This window comes from Poromitra crassiceps (assembly GCF_964638095.1).
Source record: "Poromitra crassiceps genome assembly, chromosome: 29".
Lineage (NCBI taxonomy): Eukaryota > Metazoa > Chordata > Actinopteri > Beryciformes > Melamphaidae > Poromitra > Poromitra crassiceps.
In genome coordinates, this window is record NC_139641.1 from 7,624,608 (window position 1) to 7,652,211 (window position 27,604).

The 27,604-nt window shown below is 43.6% G+C and overlaps 1 protein-coding gene across 1 annotated transcript; it reads right to left on the reverse strand.

The window, feature by feature from the left end:
• Positions 1-2,161: 2,161 nt before the first annotated feature.
• Positions 2,162-27,604, reverse strand: LOC310799955 (uncharacterized protein). The gene is given in 15 exon segments (XM_083662560.1): positions 2,162-2,944; positions 3,197-3,243; positions 3,418-3,588; positions 7,232-7,405; positions 8,336-8,509; positions 9,439-9,612; positions 11,779-11,952; positions 13,265-15,156; positions 15,161-15,323; positions 17,612-17,731; positions 18,088-18,207; positions 18,564-18,683; positions 19,040-19,159; positions 27,157-27,321; positions 27,501-27,604. Coding segments are annotated over 14 exon segments (4,116 nt in total). The 5' UTR covers positions 27,288-27,321; positions 27,501-27,604; the 3' UTR covers positions 2,162-2,408.

Sequence of the window (27,604 nt, forward strand, 5' to 3'; positions counted from 1 at the left end):
TTTCTCTCTCCCCCTCTCTTTCTCTTCCTCTCCCTCCCTCTCTTTAAGCCACTTTCTGTCTCTCTCCCTCTTTCTCTCTCCCCCTCTCTTTCTCTTCCTCTCCCTCTCTCTCTTTAAGCCACTTTCTGTCTCTCTCCCTCTTTCTCTCTCCCCCTCTCTTTCTCTTCCTCTCCCTCCCTCTCTTTAAGCCACTTTCTGTCTCTCTCCCTCTTTCTCTCTCCCCCTCTCTTTCTCTTCCTCTCCCTCTCTCTCTTTAAGCCACTTTCTGTCTCTCTCCCTCTTTCTCTTCCTCTCCCTCCCTCTCTTTAAGCCTCTTTCTCTCTCCCCCTCTCTTTCTCTTCCTCTCCCTCCCTCTCTTTAAGCCTCTTTCTCTCTCCCCCTCTCTTTCTCTTCCTCTCTCTCCCTCTCTTTCTCTTCCTCTCCCTCCCTCTCTTTAAGCCACTTTCTGTCTCTCCCTCTCTTTCTGTCTGTCTTTCTGTCTCAAATGTCATTTGAGGACATTTTGTGTGGAAGAGCTGTCTGCTCAAAATGTCACGCAAAGGCACAATAATAATTGAGCTAAAACATAATTCACCATAATGTAATTAAACCAAACAAAATAAAGATCATAACGTAATGAAAATCCAATAATGTGATCAAATCTTCAGCCTGTAACATAATGTCATCTTTGCTCATATAGGCTAATAACTTCTTATGTTATTGCTATTTTACATTACAGGCCTGATAACAGCATAATGCAACCAGTTAATGGCTGTGGTCGGTGCATGCAGTGCTTAACATAATAAAATACATCAGGCTCATATAAATACATGTAAGCTACTCATCTTATTTAACTCAGTTCATACACATTTATTATTTCTATTGTTTATTTTCTGCCACAGTTTCTCTCATTTCTCTTGAGTTGTTTGTCTTTCATTCAGCTGGAGAGAGGCTGGCTGTGTTTCTGCTTTAACTTCATGGTTGTATGTAGGCTATATTGTGTATGTGTCATTATATGTTGTGTGAATAAAATAAAAAATATACGATTAAGCAAAACATGCAGTTTTCAGTAAGGTCACCTTTGGGACAATGGGATCTGTTCTCTTTAAGATGAGGGTTTGTGTGGAGCAATGTCGCCCTCTGGTGGATTAAACAGGCCACGCTACAGCATGTGTGCAGGCTGGCTGGCTTTGTTGTTTCTACTCTGAACGTAAAGGAGCATCCTGCACGAGATCGAGTAGCTCTGTTACCGCGCGCCCGAGAGAGAGAGAGAGAGAGAGAGAGACTCGCGCGCCCGAGAGAGAGAGAGAGAGAGAGTGAGAGAGAGAGAGAGAGAGAGAGAGAGGGGGGGGGGGGAGAGAGAGACTCGCGCGCACTAGAGAGAGAGAGAGAGAGAACGAGGGGGAGAGAGAGACTCGCGCGCCCGAGAGAGAGAGAGAGAGAGAGAGAGAGAGAGAGAGACTCTCGCGCTCTCTAGTGCGCGCGAGTCTCTCCCTCTCTCTCTCTAGTGCGCGCGAGTCTCTCTCTCTCTCTCTCTCTCTCTCTCTCTCTCTAGTGCGCGCGAGTCTCTCTCTCTCCTTCAGTCTCAACCTGCTTTACTGGCTTGTTGACAAGAACATTCCTGTGTTGCCAAAGTGAACGGATGAAAAAGAGAATCAATAAAAGACAAATATATTTCAGGGAAATCAAAACAAAGAAATAGAAGATAGAAAAGGATCAAACTAGTACATCAAGTGATCATAAGATTGTCAAGACAAAGTAAATACAGTGAGTCATGTGTCATATAAATCCATACAAACAATGCAGACTACATGAACATATACATGACATCATATGAAAGCAGAGACAGAAGACAGTTTGTAATAATTCTGTGATGTAAAGTTCTATATTGTTGCTGTTATGATGTCAGCAGAGACACATTTAGCTGCTAAGTGCTTCACATGAGTACTTAGTGCTTAGTAGATACTGTACATGAAGGCCAATCAGAGGCTCAGTCACATCTTCAACCAATCACACACTGATGTCAATCAACAGTTACATGTTGCTTGATTTTCATCACTCAACTGATTTAACAACAGAGCAATAATACACTGCTTTATTTAAAGACAACAATAATGACATATTCAAGTCAACAAGTTCTGTTTCAAACTATACACATCAAACATTCTGCATTTATGTTGATCATTTTCAGACTAAAATGTCTGTTCTTGTTGTATGTGATGTTAAAACTCTGTCCAGTTACTGTTCTCACACACACACACACACACACACACACACACACACACACACACACACACACACACACACACACACACACACACACACACACACAGAGATCATGTCTGTTCACAACCACATGAGCAATGAACTTGCATGCAAACACTATGGTGACTTTAGGTGTTTGTGTTTGGTCACAGTGTGTTTCTGTCTCACTCTATCTGACACAGAGACACTGAGGCATCATTGCCTAACATAAACCCAGGGTAAAGTGGTTCAGTGAATTTGGACTGGAAAGTGTGGAGGTGAATCAGTTTGTCAGAGGAAACTGTGTAGAAGGACAGAGAGCCAGCAGGCCCGTCAAGATACACTGCGACTCTGTTAGAGCGAGAGGAGGAGGAGAGAGGTATGACTGTGTTACTGGCATTGTGCCAGGCAGTGTAACTCTTATCAGAGCACCTCAGACTCCAGGACTTTTCATTCCCTCCAAGCCAGCTGTCAGCACCCCCTCCTCTCCTGCTGATTCCTCTGTAAGTCACTCCTATAATAAAGTCTCCTTTCCTCTCGACCTCCCAATAACAGCGACCAGTCAGACCATCTCTACACAGCAGCTGAGCCCAGCGGTCAAATCTCTCTGGGTGATCAGGATATGGCTGCTCCTCTCTCACCCTCGTCACCTTTCTGTTGTCTTCAGACAGGAGGAGGTTTCTGTGTGCTGTGTTTGGGTCCAGTGTGAGATCACAGGCATCTGATGAGACAACAAGACTCGTTACAGCAGCAGCTTCTCATCTAATAAACCTGTTTGTTTGTTTGTTTGTTGATTTATTGACAGTTCATTTCTCAGCAGTTTGATGATGTCACATGATGTCAGCCATCTTCCTGACTCACAGGATGTGAATGAATGGACGTCACAGACTGTGCTGTAGATGCACTTTCCTTCTCACTAGTTGAAGGTGTTGCTTTGTTTTTATGAATCAAACTCAATAAAATACACACTTACATTTCTTCAGACCTGGTCTCAACCACTGCACTCCACCATGTTCCACACTGGAGGAATAAACAGGGAAGAAGTCAGACCAACAGATTCTCTTTAATGATGGAAACATGGACATTTAATAAGTTTCAGGATTTCCACTCATATTCTCCATTAAACATCTTCTCAGTGTGACAGAGACAATGTGTGTGACTCTCAGGCTTCTAGCAGATGTTGTCTCTTCATACCTGAGAGTCTCCAGTCTCCAGGTTGGATCCTTCAGTCCAGCAGAGAGGAGCTTCACTGAGGCTTCTGGATGATTGTAGCTCAGGTCCAGCTCTCTCAGATGGGAGGGGTTGGAGCTCAGAGCTGAGGCCAGAGAAGCACAGCCTTCCTCTGAGAGCATACAGTAAGACAACCTGCACACACACACACACACACACACACACACACACACACACACACACACACACACACACACACACACACACACACACACACACACACTTAAATGGGGTCTGCAGCCGACGGACTGTTTCTCTCTCTCCATCTACTTCTTTTTTCTGTCACTTGTTGCTTCTCTCTCTCCCTCTCTTTCTCTCCCTCCCTCTCTTTCTGTATCTCCCTCTCTTTCTCTCTTTCCCTCTTTCTCCCCCTCTCTTTCTCTCTCCCCCTCATTCTCTCTCTCCTTTTCTTTCTCTCCATCCCTCACTGTCTCTCCCTCCACCTCTTTCTGTCTCTCCCTCTCTTCTATCCCTCCCTCTGTTTCTCTCCTTCTCCCTCTTTCTGTATCTCCCTCTTTCTGTCTTTCCCTATATTTCTCTCTCTCCCTCCCTCTCCCTATCTTTCTCTCCCTCCTTCTCTTTCTCTCCCTCTCTCTCCCCTCTCTTTCTCTCTCTCCCTCTTCCCCCTCTCTTTCTCTCCCTCCCTATCTTTATCTCTCCCCCTCATTCTCTCTCTCCTTTTCTTTCTCTCTCTCTCCCCCTCTTTCTCTCCATCCCTCACTTTCTCTCCCTCCACCTCTTTCTGTCTCTCCCTCTCTTCTGTCCCTCCCTCTCTTTCTCTCCATCCCCCTCTTTCTCGCTCTCCCCCCCTCTCGTTCTCTCTCTCTTTCTCTCTGTCCTCTCTCTCTCTCCCTCTCTCCCCCCCTCTCGTTATCTCTCTCTTTCTCTCTGTCCTCTCTCTCTCCCTCTCTCCCCCCTCTCATTCTCTCTCTCCCTCTCTCTTTCTCGCCCTCCCTCTCTTTCTCTCTGTCCTTCTCTTTCTCTCTCCCTCTCTCCCCCTCTCTTTCTGTCCCTCCCTTTCTCTCTCTCTCTCCCTCTCTTTCTCTCCCTCCATCTCTATCCCTCTCTTTCTCTCTCTTTCTCTCTCTCCACCTCTTTCTGTCTCTCCCTCTCTTTCTGTCCCTCCCTCTCTTTCTCTGTGGGGGAGGAGAGGCTGAGGGGGGCAGTCTGTACTGTGGAGGAGGAGGGGCTGAGGGGGGCAGTCTGCACTGTGGAGGAGGAGGAGCTGAGGGGGGCAGTCTGCACTGTGGAGGAGGAGGGGCTGAGGGGGCAGTCTGCACTGTGGGGGAGGAGGAGCTGAGGGGGGCAGTCTGCACTGTGAGGGGGAGGGGCTGAGGGGGGCAGTCTGCACTGTGGGGGGGGAGGGGCTGAGGGGGGCAGTCTGCACTGGGGGGAGGAGGGGCTGAGGGAGGCAGTCTGCACTGTGGAGGAGGAGGGGCTGAGGGGGGCAGTCTGTACTGTGGAGGAGGAGGGGCTGAGGGGGGCAGTCTGCACTGTGGAGGAGGAGGGGCTGAGGGGGGCAGTCTGTACTGTGGAGGAGGAGGGGCTGAGGGGGGCGGTCTGTACTGTGGAGGAGGAGGGGCTGAGGGGGGCAGTCTGCACTGTGGAGGAGGAGGAGCTGACGGGGGCAGTCTGCACTGTGGAGGAGGAGGGGCTGAGGGGGCAGTCTGCACTGTGGGGGAGGAGGGGCTGAGGGGGCAGTCTGCACTGTGGGGGAGGAGGAGCTGAGGGGGGCAGTCTGCACTGTGAGGGGGAGGGGCTGAGGGGGGCAGTCTGCACTGTGGGGGGGAGGGGCTGAGGGGGGCAGTCTGCACTGGGGGGAGGAGGGGCTGAGGGAGGCAGTCTGCACTGTGGAGGAGGAGGGGCTGAGGGGGGCAGTCTGTACTGTGGAGGAGGAGGGGCTGAGGGGGGCAGTCTGCACTGTGGAGGAGGGGCTGAGGGGGGCAGTCTGTACTGTGGAGGAGGAGGGGCTGAGGGGGGCGGTCTGTACTGTGGAGGAGGAGGGGCTGAGGGGGGCAGTCTGCACTGTGGAGGAGGAGGAGCTGACGGGGGCAGTCTGCACTGTGGAGGAGGAGGGGCTGAGGGGGCAGTCTGCACTGTGGGGGAGGAGGAGCTGAGGAAGCAGTCTGCACTGTGAGGAGGAGGGGCTGAGGGGGGCAGTCTGCACTGTGGAGGAGGAGGGGCTGAGGGGGGCAGTCTGCACTGGGGGGAGGAGGGGCTGAGGGGGGCAGTCTGCACTGGGGGGAGGAGGGGCTGAGGGGGGCAGTCTGCACTGGGGGGAGGAGGGGCTGAGGGAGGCAGTCTGCACTGGGGGGAGGAGGGGCTGAGGGGGGCAGTCTGTACTGTGGAGGAGGAGGAGCTGAGGGGGGCAGTCTGCACTGGGGGGAGGAGGGGCTGAGGGGGGCAGTCTGCACTGTGGGGGAGGAGGGGCTGAGGGGGGCAGTCTGCACTGTGGGGGAGGAAAATCGCATCGATATGCATGAAGCATAACGTTAGCTGTGCCTGTGAACAGCAGTCAATCTGCTGCCACAATTGAGCCCCTCCGTCTCCGCTGCGATAGCCCCTCCATATGATTTAGTTGCCGACACCAGCGTCATTCTGAAAAGTTACATTATTCTCAGCTGGGAGCCGGCGACACGCTGTGAAAAAGCTGCGTGGACCGCACTTTTCAGTGCAGACAGAGCAAACGCAGAGCAAACGCAGCAGAGCCACCAGACACTCCCACGGAGGAGGAGGAAGGGGGGTGGGGCACGCAGGGCAGCATACAACCATTGACAGTAAACACAGACCCAGACAGCAGGCTCGATAGACAGAGAGACAGACAAACAAGCTAGAATATCTGATGCCCACCAGCAGTAAATCAAGACCAGCAAGAAGGTGTAGGGTCTGCGCACGCAGGGGCCAGCGCTGCTGGTTGCAGCTAAAAAATATTATTTGGCCAAACAAAATTCCTTTGTTTTCACTGTTTTATTGAAGGAAATTATTTTTGAGGTGTCATTACATCAGAAAATATTAGCTTCAGAGTCAATGATGTGCTTGAAATGCTTCATTTCACAAAAGGTGGAATATCTCAGCTTCTAAATTGAAACGTGTGTTTTTGCTGAAATCAACCTAACTTCTCCGGCTGATAACTAAAGAACGGTTTGAGACTAAAGACTAGAAGAGAGTCTCATCGTTCTTTGTGCGTGTTCGGTGTTTACATAGTAATATCACACAATATTCTGTACGCCTCGAGAAATCACTGAAAACGCTCTGAAACTCTGGCACTGGGAGCGTCCGTTCTCCAAAAGTGGCTGGCACTCAATGAGTTAAAGCTGAGGCTCTCAAATGTTTTTCAGTCAAGACAAGGCGATGACAGTCACATGTTTTCACTGAGGTTAGCCGATAGTAGTAGTAGTAGTAGTTTATTTAACACAATGTAAAATCCACATAAAAAAGCTTCAAATGAAGACAGTTTACATACATTAACACATGCCGAGGATTAAGTACACAATAAAGCCAAAGGCTTATTTCCATTGTGATCCTCTCAAACTAAACTAAACTCACATCAGATAGGCTCGTCCTTTACAAGTCCTTTACTTTAGGTTTCAACAACAGAGGCAGTAAAGAGAGGAGATGATGCAATATTCTACCACAGGATAGAAACTAGATGTGATAAATGTTGGTATCTCAGCTGCTTTCAAAACTCACATCAGCAGGAAAATACAGAGGTCAGGTCTTTTCACTGATATTAATGTGCATGTAAAGCCACATTTAAATGGTGGTCAGTAATACTGACCTGAGAGTTTCCAGTCTACAGTGTGGACTCTCCAGTCCAGCAGAGAGAAGCTTCATTCCAGAGTCTTGTACGTCATTCTTACTCAGGTCCATCTCTCTCAGACTGGAGGACTGGGAGCTGAGAACTGAGGCCAGAACTTCACAGCTTCTCTCTGACAGCTTACAGCCACTCATCCTTAATGGATATGAAGAGATAAGGAAATATGATTTGATCATTTCAGTCACACAGCTCACACAAACAGATTATTAATGAATGCAAATATAGATACAGAGTTCAATATGGCATCTAGGCTCTGATGATGTCACTCCCTGTAGCACTGGTTCAAATCCTAGTTGCTCTATTCTGAAGCAGCTGGAGATGTGACAGTGAACTATAGCTGATCTGGTTTGTGTTTTCATTTCAGTTCTGGACTCAATGTGTGACAGAATGTGATAAATCCTTTACTTTAGGTTTCAACAACAGAGGCAGTAAAGAGAGGAGATGATGCAATATTCTACCACAGGATAGAAACTAGATGTGATAAATGTTGGTATCTCAGCTGCTTTCAAAACTCACATCAGCAGGAAAATACAGAGGTCAGGTATTTTCACTAGGCCTGCATGATAGGAGGAAAATCTGCGATGTGCGATAACATTGTTCAATATAGCGATGACGATACGACTTGCGATAAATAAACACATATATTAGCTATACAGTTCCTATGTCTTTCTGCTTTAATAATGCTTTAATAATGCTAACATAGACGACAAACATAGCCTATGCCCACTGAATAAAGAAATGAAATACACACTGACTCTAGCTGAAACTACACACAGCGTGTTTGGGCTTTGGCAGAGGGGCGGAGCGCACTGTTGCAAGGGAAAGGTGTACGCTGGATTTACAACACAAGACAAAATGATCAGATGCTGAGTGGGAATGCATGACGCATGTAAATAAAACCACTTTTGTTTCAGGCAGTCTTTGCGATATGTTTATTGCGCATGTTCATATTGCGATGATGATGAAAACACGATTAATTGTGCAGCCCTAATCTTCACTGATATTAATGTGCATGTAAAGCCACATTTAAATGGTGGTCTGTTGAACAGTATCAGTAATACTGACCTGAGAGTTTCCAGTCTACAGTGTGGACTCTCTAGTCCAGCAGAGAGAAGCTTCATTCCAGAGTCCTTTACGTCATTCTTACTCAGGTCCAGCTCTCTCAGACTGGAGGACTGGGAGCTGAGAACTGAGGCCAGAGCTTCACAGCTTCTCTCTGACAGCTTACAGCCACTCAGCCTTAATGGATATGAAGAGATAAGGAAATATGATTTTATCATTTCAGTCACACAGCTCACACAAACAGATTATTAATGAATGCAAATATAGATACAGAGTTCAGTATGGCATCTAGGCTCTGATGATGTCACTCCCTGTAGCACTGGTTCAAATCCTAGTTGCTCTATTCTGAAGCAGCTGGAGATGTGACAGTGAACTATAGCTGATCTGGTTTGTGTTTTCATTTCAGTTCTGGACTCAATGTGTGACAGAATGTGATAAATCCTTTACTTTAGGTTTCAACAAAAGAGGCAGTAAAGAGAGGAGATGATGCAATATTCTACCACAGGATAGAAACTAGATGTGATAAATGTTGGTATCTCAGCTGCTTTCAAAACTCACATCAGCAGGAAAATACAGAGGTCAGCTATTTTCACTAGGCCTGCATGATAGGAGGAAAATCTGCGATGTGCGATAACATTGTTCAATATAGCGATGACGATACGACTTGCGATAAATAAACAAATATATTAGCTATACAGTTCCTATGTCTTTCTGCTTTAATAATGCTTTAATAATGCTAACATAGACGACAAACATAGCCTTGCCCACTGAATAAAGAAATGAAATACACACTGACTCTAGCTGAAACTACACACAGCGTGTTTGGGCTTTGGCAGAGGGGCGGAGCGCACTGTTGCAAGGGAAAGGTGTACGCTGGATTTACAACACAAGACAAAATGATCAGATGCTGAGTGGGAATGCATGATGCATGTAAATAAAACCACTTTTGTTTCAGGCAGTCTTTGCGATGTGTTTATTGCGCATGTTCATATTGCGATGGCGATGAAAACACGATTAATTGTGCAGCCCTAATTTTCACTGATATTAATGTGCATGTAAAGCCACATATAAATGGGGGTCTGTTGAACAGTCTCAGTAATACTGACCTGAGAGTTTCCAGTCTACAGTGTGGACTCTCTAGTCCAGCAGAGAGAAGCTTCATTCCAGAGTCCTTTACGTCATTCTCACTCAGGTCCAGCTCTCTCAGACTGGAGGACTGGGAGCTGAGAACTGAGGCCAGAGCTTCACAGCTTCTCTCTGACAGCTTACATTCACTCAGCCTTAATGGATATGAAAAGATAAGGAAATATTATTATTTGATCATTTCAGTCACACAACTTATGTAAACAGATTATTAATGAATGCAAATATAGACAGGTGCAGCAATCTAAATAAGATATCAAAGCATGAGGTTTGAGACAGGAATAGAGAGAGGTGCAGCAATCTAAATAAGATATCAAAGCATGAGGTTTGAGACAGGAATAGAGAGAGGTGCAGCAATCTAAATAAGATATCAAAGCATGAGGTTTGAGACAGGAATAGAGAGAGGTGCAGCAATCTAAATAAGATATCAAAGCATGAGGTTTGAGACAGGAATAGAGAGAGGTGCAGCAATCTAAATAAGATATCAAAGCATGAGGTTTGAGACAGGAATAGAGAGAGGTGCAGCAATCTAAATAAGATATCAAAGCATGAGGTTTGAGACAGGAATAGAGAGAGGTGCAGCAATCTAAATAAGATATCAAAGCATGAGGTTTGAGACAGGAATATAGAGAGGTGCAGCAATCTAAATAAGATATCAAAGCATGAGGTTTGAGACAGGAATATAGAGAGGTGCAGCAATCTAAATAAGATATCAAAGCATGAGGTTTGAGACAGTAATAGAGAGAGGTGCAGCAATCTAAATAACATATCAAAGCATGAGGTTTGAGACAGGAATAGAGAGAGGTGCAGCAATCTAAATAAGATATCAAAGCATGAGGTTTGAGACAGTAATATAGAGAGGTGCATCAATCTAAATAAGATATCAAAGCATGAGGTTTGAGACAGTAATATAGAGAGGTGCATCAATCTAAATAAGATACCAAAGGTGTTTGAGACAGTAATATAGAGAGGTGCATCAATCTAAATAAGATATCAAAGCATGAGGTTTGAGACAGTAATAGAGAGAGGTGCAGCAATCTAAATAAGATATCAAAGCATGAGGTTTGAGACAGGAATAGATAGAGGTGCAGCAATCTAAATAAGATATCAAAGCATGAGGTTTGAGACAGGAATAGAGAGAGGTGCAGCAATCTAAATAAGATATCAACGCATGAGGTCTGAGACAGTAATAGAGAGAGGTGCAGCAATCTAAATAAGATATCAAAGCATGAGGTTTGAGACAGGAATAGAGAGAGATGCAGCAATCTAAATAAGATATCAAAGCATGAGGTTTAAGACATGAATAGAGAGAGGTGCAGCAATCTAAATAAGATATCAAAGCATGAGGTTTGAGACAGGAATAGAGAGAGGTGCAGCAATCTAAATAAGATATCAAAGCATGAGGTTTGAGACAGGAATAGAGAGAGGTGCAGCAATCTAAATAAGATATCAAAGCATGAGGTTTGAGACAGGAATAGAGAGAGGTGCAGCAATCTAAATAAGATATCAAAGCATGAGGTTTGAGACAGGAATAGAGAGAGGTGCAGCAATCTAAATAAGATATCAACGCATGAGGTTTGAGACAGGAATATAGAGAGGTGCATCAATCTAAATAAGATATCAAAGCATGAGGTTTGAGACAGGAATAGAGAGAGATGCAGCAATCTAGATTCAAGATTCAAGATTTTTATTGTCACTCCGTGGTACAAGTATCACGTGTGAAATTCTTGTGCTGTGGACTCCGTTTAAATAAGATATCAAAGCATGAGGTTTGAGGTTAATTGCTGTTTATAGATGAATCAGCATGTTTGTAAACAAACAGATTAGCTATATTTCCGGGTGCAACTGCCATTCATTTTAAACAGCAGTTCATGGTGAAACCACGCCCTCTTTGAACTCTAACTACTCCTTCATACTTTAAGCTCAACACTCACACTTAACGAGTCACCACTTTTAGGACTCTATCACCTTAATTCAGCTTTAATTTATCTTTTGTACTGTTAGGTTTATACTTTTTCAACCTTTATAATAGGACCCTATGGAGCTAGTCTTGCGTGTACTTTTTACGAAATTCACACATTAAAACTGTGACATTTCACACAACATACAGAACTACATATGTATAGAACATTCACACTACATACATATACTGTATTATAAATCAGACTCTTTAGCTACTACTGCTCTCTGTAAAACTTGCAGTCAACCTTTACAGAGTCAGGAATTGTGACCTGAGAGGCACTGTATTGAAAGCAGAGAAATGTGTCAAATCAACTGAGAAAAACTGTCAATTCAAATCTTACCTGAGAGTCTCCAGTCGACAGTGTGGACTCTCCAGTCCAGCAGACAGAAGCTTCACACCTGAATCTTGCAGCTGGTTCTTACTCAGGTCCAGCTCTCTTAGATGGGAGGGGTTGGACTTCAGAGCTGATGCCAGGACTTCACAGTGAGTCTCTGAGAGTCCACAGTCAGAAAGTCTGTGATCACAGATTTAATGTAAGATTAGTTCTATGAAAGCAGAGCTGAGACTAAGCCCACATCAAAACGGACACAGCATACTACTACTTCTAATACAAATAATAACAATAATAGTAATAATAATTAGAGAAAAAGTGACAATAAATTGTATTGTAGAATTAGAAAATTTTCAAAAAGTGCTGAATGTGTAATATCACAAAGCAAAGCATAGCAAAATGCAATTACAAGCAATTCTGTCAAAAGTATATACGGTATATATATATATATACAGCAGCTACATGAAGAATACGTCTTGCTTGTCATCTCACGCGATGTAAGTTGCTTGTTTACAAGTTAACCGCTTTGTCAGTGTTACGTAACGTTACATTACCTCGTTGGCTTTGGTTGAATTCGGACAGAATTCGCAAAATAGCTTATCGCCTGAGTCATAAAAGTCATTAGAATACTGCTCTGCACTGAAGTCAGAGCTTAGTGCAGAATTTCTTCACAGCTTGACGCGTCGATATTGTTTGTGGTTTTGTGATGTAGCATGGAAGCGACGTACGGCTCGTAAACACACTGGAGCGACCCCCGGTAATGTTTCCTCACCACAAAACGTTCCATTCAGTGAACGCGGATTTCATATGGCTCTTGTGTTGCTTTGGTATGTCTTCTTCTGTGGCGTTTATGGCGTTCAAACAGCGTTTAGGTGCTTTACCGCTACCTTCTGGATTCGGCGTATTCTTCATGTAGCTGCACGCACCGAACCCCTAATACATACATACGTATATATATATATATATATATATATATATATATATATATATATATATATATATACAACAATCATTACAGCTAAACGAACTGTGTTCACCAACTAACATGATAGCTATAAACAAACATTTCAGAATTGGAATCTTTGGAATGAAGACGCAAATTACACATTACTTGTTACTCTTCTTAAAAGTAACACATCGCTTTACTTATTATTCCAGTGAAAAGTGATTGCCCTACTGATTTTTAAGGTTTTGAATCTACAGCATTAAATTCAGACTTTCCGTGATGTATTTCCCAACTTTGTTGGCTCGTTTATGTGCGCTCTCCTGTAATTCCAATATTTCCAACATGACTTGAAGACGACGAGAATCTTAATTAATAAAATTAATAGCACATTACTTTGTGTGTTACGCCCAACACTGTGTTACCACTGCTCTGTAGAACAGCAGTTTTATAGTGTTTGTTTGAGGAACTATATATCTTTATAGTTCATATGGCATCAGGTGTGAAGGTAACTAAACTGTAGATAATGTTAGAATTCAGATCAGGACTAACCGAGCCTCTCTGCAGTTCCTCACAGCTGGGATCAGTCTGCCTCGTCCCTCGTTTGATGTGTTGTAGGCCTTCAGGTCCAACACATCCAGAACCTCCTCTGACATCTGCAGCATGTACGCCAGAGCTGAGCAGTGGGTCTTAGAGAGTTTCTTCTTTGACTTGTTCTCTGACTTCAGGAAGTCTTGGATCTGCTGATGTATTGAGTGGTCATTCATCTCCATCAAACAGTGGAAGATGTTGATGCTTCTGTCTGGAGACGTATTGGAGGTGTTCATCTTCTTCAGGTTGCTGATGGCTAACTGGATGCTGTCTGGACTTCTCTCTGTGTGACCTAGTAGGCCTCCTAAGAGACTCTGGCTGGACTCGAGTGAGAGGCCATGAAGGAAGCGGACAAAGAGGTCCAGGTGGCCATTTGTACTCTTCAGGGCTTTGAGCATGGATTTCTTCAGGAAGACATCCAAGGAGTGATCACTTCTATCCCAGACTTTTCCCAGGAATGTGCTCAGTACATTCTTATCCCTGTTTGTGTAACAGTGGAACATGTAGACTGCAGCGAGAAACTCCTGGATGCTCAGATGAACAAAGCAGTAGACCGTCTTCTGGAAGAGCACACACTCTCGTTTGAAGATCTCTGTGCACACTCCTGAGAACACCAAAGCCTCTCTGACATCAAGACCACACTCCTCCAGGTCTTCTTGGTAGAACAGGAGGTTGCCCGTCTCCAGATTTTCAAACGCCAGCTTCCCCAGCTTCAGAAGAACTTCCCTGTCAGTCTCCATGAGCTGCTGTTGACTCATCTCATGGCTCTCATCATACTTCTGCTTCTTCCTCTCTGTCTGAACCAGCAGGAAGTGTGAGTACATCTCAGTCAGGGTCTTGGGCAGCTCTCCTCTCTTGTCTGTAGTCAACATGTGCTCCAGAACTGTACCAGTGATCCAACAGAAGACTGGGATGTGGCACATGATGTGGATGGTCCTGGATGCCTTGATGTGTGAGATGATTCTGCTGGACAGTTCCTCATCAGTGGATCTCTTCCTGAAGTACTCCTCCTTCTGGAGGTCAGTGAAGCCTCGTACTTCTGTCACCCTGTCTACACATGTAGGAGGGATCTGATTGGCTGCTGCAGGTCTGGAAGTTATCCAGAGGAGAGCCAAGGGAAGCAGATTCCCCTTGATGAGGTTTGTCAACAGCACATCTACTGATGGTACCTGTGTGACATCAGACACAACCTCATTGTTGTGGAAATCCAATGGAAGTCTGCTTTCATCCAGGCCATCAAAGATGAACACAACTTTACAGACAGAGAGCTTCTCTGCTGTGACCCTCTGTAAGGTTGGATGGAAAACATGGAGCAGCATGAGTAGACTGTACCGCTCATCTCTGATCAAGTTCAGCTCCCGGAACGAAAGCAGAATCACAAGAATGACGTCTTGATTTTCCAAGCCCTCCGCCCAGTCCAGAGTGAACTTCTTCACTGAGAAGGTTTTTCCAATTCCAGCAACACCATTCGTAAGAACTACTCTGATGTGTGTCTCTTGGTCAGGTAAGGGGTTAAAGATGTCGTGGCACTTGATCGGAGTGTCATGGAGAGCCTCCATCTTGGATGCTGTCTCCAGCTGCCACACCTCATGTTGGGTATTAACCTCTTCACTCTGTCCCACTGTGATGTAGAGTGCAGTGTAGATCCTATTGAGGGGAGTTCCAATTCCTGCTTCAGCTGTTCCTTCTGTCACAAAGTCACATCTCATTATCAGACTGATCTTATGAACGTCTAAAACCTCCTGCAAAACGCCGTCCGCTGGAAGAGAAGAAAGAGTAAACAAGTGTTTAACAGATATGCTGTTGTTTCCTGGTTTTAGAAATGGTGACAACAGTAGACAGAACCCCAGTCTTACATTGTGCATCTCCTGATGAACCGGACTGGGCCCAGTATGAGGTGATGCACTGTCTGCAGAACCTGTGTCCACAGCTGGTAGAGACTGGATCCTTCAGGACCCAATGACACAATGCACAGCAGGACAGCTGCTGCTTCACAACACCTAGACTCCTCTTCCTCATTCTGTGGGGATAAAGGCAATTTATTATCCCTGATCAGATGAAGATCTAACAAACAAACAAAATTGAACAAAAGTTTGAACAATTTTTTGTTCAAATTGTAAAACTATTAAAATATTTTGCCCAGACTATCTTTATAGATGCTCAGACAGCATGGTGCTGCCATCACATGTCAAGTTTATTTTCACATGTATCTGTTGTGATAGTTGTAGTTTAATCAGTGGAGTCAACATTGCATACCCCCATCATGGATAAATGTCACTGTGGTGATCATGGATGAATGCAACATTGTAACAGTTTTTCTGGTTTGTTTCATATGTAATTATCATTAATGAATGTTCAGCTCAATACAAACAACACACAGTCCTATTACATCAACACTGTAACAACACATTTGTTACAGAACACAGACAGTGTCTGGCAGTCATTAGTAAATAAATAAGTACCATTCTTGATAACCTCTGACTACAGATAGTGTTAGCAGGGCACAGAGATTGATCACAGCAGTTAGGGTAGATACGATGGCAGAGTTCCATTACATTACATCTACAGTATCAACCACTGTCTGTGTTTACATGTCAAACACAAACAGTGTCAAACACAAACACCATATGAATGAAAATGGGCTTTTCAACAATGATGGGAGGTTTTGGTGTTTAAACCAGTGAGTGAGCTGTTGTGGCTTTTAAGGCCATGGCACACCAATCAAACATTCTCAAACAAACACCAACAACAAACACCAACAGACAATTGTCTGTGAATGTTGGCAGATGTTGGAGATTGTTTGAAAGCATGGCACACCGACCAAACATATTCTGTACAACAGTCCCAAACATGTAAAAAAGAAACACCAGAAAAATAGAAACTGCACTGTGTTACAGCACATAGAAGATGGCTCAGACTGACAAAGTTAGTTATACATCTGTCGAGTAATACAATGATACACCCAGTTTATTTCTTTTGTAGCGACAGATGGCCTTAAACGCCACACTCACGTGACGCTTCTTGAGAGAGAGGTGAGGGAACGTGCATATTTCTGCAGACTTTATCGAGGGACCATGAAGGCGTCATGTGACAGGCAATGCTAGTTGAAGCCTGGAGGTCCTGCTGATGGCAGCTGCAACAGTGTTTTCTCTGCTATCAACCTGGTTAATCTCGCTATATTCTTCATCACAGTGGGTCATTACCCACTGTGCACTTAATCGTGCACTAGTTCTGCATAAGCACCTGCAGCTCTCTCCTTATTTTACTGACGTTCTCAGTGATCACACGGCTGTTTACATGTGTTTCTGAACGGCTAGCTAGTTATTAGCATAGCTCGTTGTTAGCCGTCATGGATGTTCTCTCTCTCCCTTATTATGTAACCTTGCTGCGCAAAACATTACTTATTTGCGGGAGTGCATGGGAGAAGTCTCCCGCTAGTGTTGTTGATGCCCAGTGTGATGGCACATGGTTGGCAGAGAAACGTATGTTTGCTGTGTCGCGTGTAACGTTAGTTTAGAGGTGGCTCTGCCTCTGACCAAACTGACCAGACAACCGCATGCATTAGGCGCGCATGCGTGAGCTCCGTTTCCATGGATACGCGACTGAAAACATGGGAAGTTACCAGACAACAGCGAACAGCGAACAACGCCGGATTGAACAAGTCGAATCCTGGCAAACATGACAGAACATCGCCGAACATCGCCAAACACGAACAGACAAGGACAGACAGCTATGGCACACCAAACGAACATTTGTCTTTGTTCGTGTTTGTTCGTGTTTGTTTGTGTTTGTTTGAGAATGTTCGTTTGGTGTGCCATGGGCTTTAAGGCGGGGCTAGCAGGATGAGGGAATTTGAGCAACTCGGGGAGGGGGGCGGGACTAAGGATCAACAACGTCAGTCTGATATCAGATTTGTGAATTACGTCAGTATCGGCACGCCATTGGATCAGTCCCATCTCTAAGTCAAGGTCAAAGTCAAGGTTACTTTATGTGTACCCATAGGTAGATTTGGTTGCAGGGAGAGTCACTCAATTTAAAAAAGGCTCAGACAATAGACAGTAGACAGACATGAAAGTGCCAAGTGCCATAGTTCCAAACTTCATCATATTATTTTTTAATATTTAAAAAAAGATGTAAGAAAACACTGGGGCAGAGATTTGCTTCATGAACACAGTCCTCTCATAGTGTGATGCAACAGTGAAGGAAACTATCCTAAATGACACAACAGAACATTTTCCCTTCATCAAGCTTACTCACTTTACTCGCTTACTTTTATCAGGTAGGCTCCCAGTATAACAGTCCTCTTACCTTGTGTCTGAAGGTCCAGGTTCATTACTGAAGCGTGGAGGATTGTCTTTAGACCAGTCAGTCTTCATAGACAGACAGCTGGGTACTGGAGACTCTGCTCTCTGCCTGTGGTACTGACCTCTGTAAATCAAAAGAAAAGGCAACATGTTTTCAGAGGTGATCAAACACAACGACTCTGGTTTTTGGGATAATTGATGTGAAGTTTTAATTCTATAATTAGTTTGTGTGCACACATTATGAATTAGGAGGAACGAAAAACTAAATATTTAGGGAATAAAATGTCTTCTGTGTGCATGAATCCAGCCAAACTGACGGCAGGTCTGACCTACATCCAGGAAGTGAAATATACTGTATATCTTGTACTCCATAAAACGTGTTTTTCTTCCCTATGGTCACTCCTTGTCTCTGTAGTTTTCAGTGCAATCGTGTAGGTTATCAAATAACATTTCTTCATTACAGTATAACAGTCCTCTTACCTTGTGTCTGAAGGTCCAGGTTCATTACTGAAGCGTGGAGGATTGTCTTTAGACCAGTCAGTCTTCATAGACAGACAGCTGGGTACTGGAGATTCTGCTCTCTGCCTGTGGTACTGACCTCTGTAAATCAAAAGAAAAGGCAACGTGTTTTCAGAGGTGATCAAACACAACGACTCTGGTTTTTGGGATAATTGATGTGAAGTTTTAATTGTATAATTAGTTTGTGTGCACACATTATGAATTAGGAGGAACGAAAAACTAAATATTTAGGGAATAAAATGTCTTCTGTGTGCATGAATCCAGCCAAACTGACGGCAGGTCTGACCTACATCCAGGAAGTGAAATATACTGTATATCTTGTCCTCCATAAAACGTGTTTTTCTTCCCTATGGTCACTCCTTGTCTCTGTAGTTTTCAGTGCAATCGTGTAGGTTATCAAATAACATTTCTTCATTACAGTATAACAGTCCTCTTACCTTGTGTCTGAAGGTCCAGGTTCATTACTGAAGCGTGGAGGATTGTCTTTAGACCAGTCAGTCTTCATAGACAGACAGCTGGGTACTGGAGACTCTGCTCTCTGCCTGTGGTACTGACCTCTGCAAATCAAAAGAAAAGGCAACATGTTTTCAGAGGTGATCAAACACAACGACTCTGGTTTTTGGGATAATTGATGTGAAGTTTTAATTCTATAATTAGTTTGTGTGCACACATTATGAATTAGGAGGAACGAAAAACTAAATATTTAGGGAATAAAATGTCTTCTGTGTGCATGAATCCAGCCAAACTGACGGCAGGTCTGACCTACATCCAGGAAGTGAAATATACTGTATATCTTGTCCTCCATAAAACGTGTTTTTCTTCCCTATGGTCACTCCTTGTCTCTGTAGTTTTCAGTGCAATCGTGTAGGTTATCAAATAACATTTCTTCATTACAGTATAACAGTCCTCTTACCTTGTGTCTGAAGGTCCAGGTTCATTACTGAAGGATGGAGGATTGTCTTTAGACCAGTCAGTCTTCATAGACAGACAGCTGGGTACTGGAGACTCTGCTCTCTGCCTGTGGTACTGACCTCTGCAAATCAAAAGAAAAGGCAACATGTTTTCAGAGGTGATCAAACACAACGACTCTGCTTTTTGGGATAATTGATGTGAAGTTTTAATTCTATAATTAGTTTGTGTGCACACATTATGAATTAGGAGGAACGAAAAACTAAATATTTAGGGAATAAAATGTCTTCTGTGTGCATGAATCCAGCCAAACTGACGGTAGGTCTGACCTACATCCAGGAAGTGAAATATACTGTATATCTTGTCCTCCATAAAACGTGTTTTTCTTCCCTATGGTCACTCCTTGTCTCTGTAGTTTTCAGTGCAATCGTGTAGGTTATCAAATAACATTTCTTCATTACAGTATAACAGTCCTCTTACCTTGTGTCTGAAGGTCCATGTTCATTACTGAAGCGTGGAGGATTGTCTTTAGACCAGTCAGTCTTCATAGACAGACAGCTGGGTACTGGAGACTCTGCTCTCTGCCTGTGGTACTGACCTCTGTAAATCAAAAGAAAAGGCAACATGTTTTCAGAGGTGATCAAACACAACGACTCTGGTTTTTGGGATAATTGATGTGAAGTTTTAATTCTATAATTAGTTTGTGTGCACACATTATGAATTAGGAGGAACGAAAAACTAAATATTTAGGGAATAAAATGTCTTCTGTGTGCATGAATCCAGCCAAACTGACGGCAGGTCTGACCTACATCCAGGAAGTGAAATATACTGTATATCTTGTCCTCCATAAAACATGTTTTTCTTCCCTATGGTCACTCCTTGTCTCTGTAGTTTTCAGTGCAATCGTGTAGGTTATCAAATAACATTTCTTCATTACAGTATAACAGTCCTCTTACCTTGTGTCTGAAGGTCCAGGTTCATTACTGAAGGATGGAGGATTGTCTTTAGACCAGTCAGTCTTCATAGACAGACAGCTGGGTACTGGAGACTCTGCTCTCTGCCTGTGGTACTGACCTCTGTAAATCAAAAGAAAAGGCAACATGTTTTCAGAGGTGATCAAACACAACGACTCTGGTTTTTGGGATAATTGATGTGAAGTTTTAATTCTATAATTAGTTTGTGTGCACACATTATGAATTAGGAGGAACGAAAAACTAAATATTTAGGGAATAAAATGTCTTCTGTGTGCATGAATCCAGCCAAACTGACGGCAGGTCTGACTTACATCCAGGAAGTGAAATATACTGTATATCTTGTCCTCCATAAAACGTGTTTTTCTTCCCTATGGTCACTCCTTGTCTCTGTAGTTTTTTTTTTTTTTTTTTTTTTTTAGTTGAACAAGACACAGACATACATCGACATTGAAAGGAAAAGAAGACAGGGACAGAAAGAACAAACGAAAACAAAACTGACACGGGGGGATTACATTTCTCTGTCTTTGAATCCTTCTTTTTAGATCGTTATTGGATCCTGCTCGCCTCCTGCCCTGAAAGCGACCCACTTTTCCCACCTGCGATCCAATATCTTGGCCTTCGTTCTGATGCGAAACGTCATTTTTTCCATGGAGTGAATCTCCTCCACTATAGCCATCCACAGATCCGCTCCCGGTGGGTCTTCTTTGAGCCAGCTCCTCGTTATGGCCTTTTCCCCCGCAAGAGTGAGAATCTTAAAGAGATAGATGTCCTCCTTATGTATGGCCTCTTCAGTGATTAACCCAAGGTACACAACCTGTGGCTCCCTAGGGAACTCGTACCCCAAGACTTCTTTTACAGTTTGACTAATCGTGACCCAGAAAGATTGTATTTTTGTACATAGCCAGAAAATATGGGAATGATTGGCGTTCATCGCTCCACACTGTCTCCAGCAGGGCTGCTGTTCGCCTAATTGTTTGTTTTTGATTTGAGGTGTAAGGAAAAAGCGGATCAGATTCTTCCAGCCAAATTCTCTCCATCTTCTGGAGCTTGTTGAAGTTTGTTGTGTTTCGCATATTGAAAGCCAATCATCCTCTGACAGATTAATTCCCAGTTCTAGTTCCCATTTCGATTTAACATACATTGTATTATTCCCATTACGGTTATGTAAACTTCTGTATAGTCTAGAGACAGTTTTAGCTGGGGTTTGACTATATGCTCCCAAGAATACTTCAATCACTTCATTTCCTTCATCTGAGATTTGATTCTTAATTTCTGTATCGAAGAAATGTCTCAACTGAAAGTATCTTAGCAAGTCCCGGTTTTCTAGGTCAAATTCGGTTTTACATTTCTCAAAGGACTTAAACTTGTGACCCTCCAATAGTGTGCACATGGCTGTCATACCCCTCTCCCTCCACCTTGCAAAGGTATTATCCAATTCTCCAGGTCTGAAGCTGGGGGACTGGGATGGCCAGATCAATAGTCTACTATCTTTTATTAAGTTATATTTTTTACCTACCGTAAATTCCGGACTATAAGCCGCACCGGTGTATAAGCCGCACCTGCAAAGTTGACTATTTTTTACATATATAAGCCGCACCGGACTATAAGCCGCGGGTGTTTTAATGGTATTTATTTATTTATTTTTTATTTATTTTTATTGTGTTTTAATGTTTAATTACCATATGTAAGGGTTCATGCACAGAGGGGATTGTCGGGAAAGAGATGGCTGTTTGAGGAAGCTCCCATTTATTAACATTTCAACAAAACAACATAACACAACACCACCTGTGTTGTTTTTTACAGTGCACACAGTGTCATACAGTGTCATACAGTGTGGTGAAAAGAGGGCAAGAGAGGAAATTAAAACAGAAGTGGATTTATAGTTAGAAAGAGTGCTAAAAAAGAGTTTTTTTTTTTTTTTTTTTTTTTTTTTTTTTTTAAATCCATAGATAAGCCGCACCGTTATATAAGCCGCAGGGGCCCAAAAAGGCCAAAAAACGGGAAAAAAGGTGCGGCTTATAGTCCGGAATTTACGGTACTTCTTTCCAGATTGTTAATGAGTTTTCCAAAATGTTGTTATCTCCCTTTAAAATTGCACGGACCTTTCCCCCTAATAATGTCTGAGGTTAAACTTGCTCCAGACTCATCTCAATATCTTTCCATCTAGCCCGGTAAATCGGAGAGCACCAGCAGACAACATATCTCAGTTGAGCAGCATAATAATATTCCCTAATATTTGGTAGTGCCAGGCCTCCTCTCTCTTTTCCAATCTGGAGTGTCTTGAATTTCACCCTAGGCCTGGCGCCTGCCCAAATAAATCGTGATATCTGTTTATCCCACGATACGAACTGATGGTCTGGGATCTTAACCGGTAATGATAGAAAGAGGTATAACAGCCTCGGCAGCACGTTCATTTTAATCACCTCTATTCTAGAGCTGAAGTCCATAATCAGTGTAGACCATTTTAACCAATCCTTCTTTAACTTATTATTAATAATATTATAATTCAACTCGTAAATTTTATTCTTGTCATGTGTAATTAGCACCCCAAGGTACTTAATTGATTCTGCCTCCCATTTCAATTTGTATTTTAATCTGATTGCTGTGCTAGGTGTAAAATTAAATGCCAAAACCTGAGTCTTTGTAATGTTCAGTTTATAACCTGACATCCTACCATATTCCTCTAGAATTGACATAAGCTTGGGGAATGTTGAGTTTGGATTTTGTAGAAAAACAATAATGTCGTCTGCAAAAAGACCTATTTTATGTTCCTCTTTTGCTACCGTGATGCCCCTCACCTCTCTACTTTCTCTAATAGCTTGAGCCAGCGGTTCTATGAAAATCGCGAAGAGGGCGGGGCTAGCGCAACAACCCTGGCGAGTCCCTCTGAACAGCTTGAATCTATCCGTCAGGTGGCCGTTGATCTTTAATCTAGCGGTCGGTTGTCATATAGGGCTTGTATGCATCTTATGAATTGATCGTTGAATCCCAACCTTTCCAGAACTCTAAACAAAAAAGACCAACTGACCCGATCAAACGCCTTTTCTGCATCGAGACTCACCAGGGCTGCATTTAGATGTTGCTTGTCCACCTGTTCAATGATATGGAGAGTACGTCTGATGTTATCTTGCGTTTGTCTGCCTTTTATAAACCCTGTCTGATCTTCGTGTATCAATTCTGGTAAAATAGCTTCCATTCTCTTAGTCACTATGGATGTAAACAGTTTATAATCAACATTCAATATAGATATAGGGCGATAGGACTCACAATACTCTTTATTCTTCCCATCCTTTGGTAGGACCGAGATCACAGCCTCTTTCCATGATGGGGGAGCCTCACCTTTTTCCAGTGTCCAGTTAAAGGAGTTCAGCAGGACCGGAGCGAGTTCCTCTTTAAAGATTTTATACCACTCATTTGGAAAACCATCGCTCCCCGGGCTTTTGTTGGCTTTCAGCCTTCCAATTGCAGAATCCAGTTCTTCTCTTGTTATGGGATCGGTCAAAGTTTCATTTTGTATTTCGCCTATGGACGGGAGGTCTAATTTTAGCAGAAATTGTTTAATGCTTTCTTCATTTTCCAACTCAGGTTGCGAGTATAAGTTTTCGTAGTATTCTTTGAAGATTTTCTGGATCTCTTCTGGCTCATAGGTAATTTTATTTCCCGAGGGGTCTCTAATTTTATGTAGTGAATTCCTAATTTGTTGATTCTTGAGGCGTTTCGCTAAGATTTTTGTTGCCTTCGGCCCTGCTTCATAGAATGTCTGTTTTGTGAATCTCAATTTCTTCTCTATTTCATCTTTCCCCATTTCCTCTATTTGCTTCCGTACCCCTTTTAACTGCTCAACCAGTGCATCGTCTCCCTCTATTAGACGCCGACTCTCTAATTCTCTCAAATTTTTCTGTAGCTCCTCGTATCTTGATTTCCTGAGCTTATTCAAATGAGCCGTTTTTGATATTAATTTCCCTCTCATTACTGCTTTGACCGTATCCCACACCATGATTGGATTCACTTGGCCATTATCATTGACCTTTTTACAGTCAATGATTTCTTCTTGGGTCTGCGTCACCACGTTCTCGTTGTTTAGAATGCTAACGTTCAATCTCCAAAGTCCATTTCTTTGCTTATCATTCAAATGTATAGTCAGATAAATTATATTGTGATCGGATATATCCGCTGTTCCTATTGAGCAGTCCATCACCCTATATCTATCTCCAGTATTCATCAAAAAGAAATCTAGTCTAGAATGCACCCGATGTGATGCTGAGTAATGAGTGTAGTCCTTAACTCCTACATTTATGTTTCTCCAAACGTCAAACAAGCCAGACTCCTTAATTAGAATGTTAAGATCTTTAGACCTCTGTGACCTGTGTTTACTTGTACTTGTGGTGTCTTGGGAGTAATTTAAGATAGTATTCCAATCTCCGGCGCATACTAAAATCCCCTCTGCTTCGGAAAGTAATACGTCGAAGAGTAACTTAAAGAACTTTCAATCACTCTCAGGCGGGGTGTACACATTGATTAAAGTGAGCAGAGTATTATCTATCTTCCCTATTATAATCATATATCTGCCTTCCTTATCTCTTTTCTCCTTTATCAGTTCAAAATTAATGGAGTTATGTATCATAATAGCCACTCCTCTTTTCCTACTATTTTTACAAGAACTAAAAAATGAATTTACATAACCAAACTTTTTCAACTTCTCATGTTCTTGTTTCGACATGTGAGTCTCTTGCAAAAAAATCACTTGTGACTTATCTTTTTTTATTTTAGATAAGACTCTGCTTCTCTTAACTGGGTTACTTAAGCCATTTACATTCAATGCAATTTTCAAGACATTAGACCCCGACATTCATTTTCCACTTGGTAGAAAAGTTAGCAGCCCCCCGCAACACACATTGAACATATATAACACATAGAACACATTTAGCTAACATTAAACATAACTGGACTTCTAAACGAGGAGGAAACGCTCTTTCCTCCTCTACTCTGACCCCGTTGGTAGGTCTATGGAAAAGCCTCTCCCTGTGAGAGGGTCCTAAACTAAGGGTGGCAAAAGTGGCTAACAACCTTAAAGGAGAATTTCGGTTTTTTACACCACGGTCCTCATTTCCAGTTTAGAATATGATGTTTTACTCACCGAAATAGTTTCGCGTCATTCGGATGCCCAGGGAAGATTTTGAGCTCCGAGTACACTCTTCAAACAGGCTAGAACCGCTAGAACGTGAGCCCACGGGGCATTCTGCACGGCAGTGCACGCGCTCTCTAAATGACACTTTTTCTGTCAGATCACGGTTCATTATGGTTCTAAATATAATTATTTAGCTAATAGCTAGAAGCTAGGCTAACAACAACACCGCAGTCAGTGTTGATCTGCCCCGGATGGGGTTACAGTGCGTATCGTCCCCCTTCTGTGGTTTCTCTGAAGAAGTGGTTTCACAGAGGGGGACGATAGCTTCTAGCTATTAGCTAAATAATTATATTTAGAACCATAATGAACCGTGATCTGACAGAAAAAGTGTCATTTAGAGAGCGCGTGCACTGCCGTGCAGAATGCCCCGTGGGCTCACGTTCTAGTGGTTCTAGCCTGTTTGAAGAGTGTACTCGGAGCTCAAAATCTTCCCTGGGCATCCGAATGACGCGAAACTATTTCGGTGAGTAAAACATCATATTCTAAACTGGAAATGAGGACCGTGGTGTAAAAAACGAAATTCTCCTTTAACTCTGCCATCTTATGAGTCCAACGTAACCGTCTCTGCCTACTGAGACCGTTCTCCCAGGCAAGGAAAAAAAAAAAAAAAAAAGACAACACCACTCCGCCTATCGGTAGTGTTGCGATTACATTTTTCTTTTTTTTCCTCTTTTCTCCTTTCCCCCCCCCACCCCCCCCACATTAGGCTATCATTTTTCATCATTTTTTCATCATTTCTTTTTTTTTGGTTTGGAGCCTGGGCTCCCTTACCAGACACTGATCGAATCCTCTTCCCCTATTCTTGTGGCATTATTAATAAAGCTGATTCTCAGTCATTGTAGTCATGCGAGTGTACTGGATAATCCTCTTCATCATTTGTGGGCGCGTTGATACTCCTTGAGTTTATCTCTAGCTCTCATGGCGACATCATGGCTCCTCTCTCGGTCCGCTGCTGGCGTCCGCCGCTCCTCCACCTCGTTCCGCCGCTGCCCCTCCATCCCGATGCCTCCCTCAATTGGCACCAGCTCCTCCACCGGCACTCGGCGACTCTTCAGCTCCTTGTACGCCTCCTGCGCAGTAGCGTACGTCTGGACTCCCGATTCCCAGTAGATCCGCATACTTGTAGATGGGGTCTGGAAGCGAACCCCTCTGGTCTTCAACGCCCTCTTTATCCCGATGTACTCTTTGCGCTTCTTAACAACCTCAGCCGCGTAGTCATTGTCAAAGTATACAGTTTTGTTGTTCAACTGAATCTTCCCCTTCTTCCACGCTTCTCTCAGCACCGTCTCTTTCGTTGTAAACTCCTGGAAGTTGATAATTATGGATCTTGGTGGAGCTCCGCGCTGAGGTTTGTTTGCCAGTGTACGATGAGCCCACTGTATCTTGAGGTCTAGCCCTTGTATGAGTGGTAGCTCGCCTTTGAGGAATCTGTCCATAAACTGCGGCATTGAGCTGCCCTCTTCTCCCTCCACCACTCCGAATATGTGGATGTTGTTTCTCCTTGACCTGGACTCCAGGTCTGTTAGCTTGTCTTGCAAGGCTCGTTGTTTGTCCATACTGATACAGAGCGCTTCGGTCAGCTCCGTCGCCCAGCTTTCCCCTCGCTCCTGCCGTGACTCAGTCTCCTCCACGCGGGCCCTCAAGCCCTGCATTTCCACTCCAATAGCATCGAGTTTTCCGTTAATTTCCAGTCCCATATTATTAATCTCTGCTTTTAGCCCATCGCTTTCCCTCTTGAGGTCTGTTTTTAGTTCCTTTATCGCTGAGAGTACCCGTTCAGGATCCATGTTTGGTCCAAGATTAGCTTCCTCGCTGTTTTGAGTTGTTTCAGGTGGGCTAATGCTACCTTTAGCTTCGGAGCTAGCTGCCACCGCGACGCTATTTGTCTCTGTAGTTTTCAGTGCAATCGTGTAGGTTATCAAATAACATTTCTTCGTTACAGTATAACAGTCCTCTTACCTTGTGTCTGAAGGTCCAGGTTCATTACTGAAGCATGGAGGATTGTCTTTAGACCAGTCACTCTTCATAGACAGACAGCTGGGTACTGGAGACTCTGCTCTGCCATCTTCTTCCTCCTCCTCCTTCCACATGATGGACTTTGTGATCTTGTATCTGTGAAAGGTGCTATACAAATAAGCTTTAGTTATTTTCTCACTTGTACACTTCAGTCAGTCTCAGAGGTAAACCAGTTATACTGGGGGCGGGGGGGGGGGGGGTAAACGGTTATATTTTGGCAATTAAAACAACTTGGTTCAGGTTAGGGAAATGGTTTGGTCATGTGTGTGTTTTTTTATGCGACTCACGGTTTAGAAACGCTGGGAATCGAACCCCGGCAAACGTCTGGCCACCAACCCCCACCGCACCGCTCTTACTGTCCACCGTGCTATTTCAATGCGACACACACACA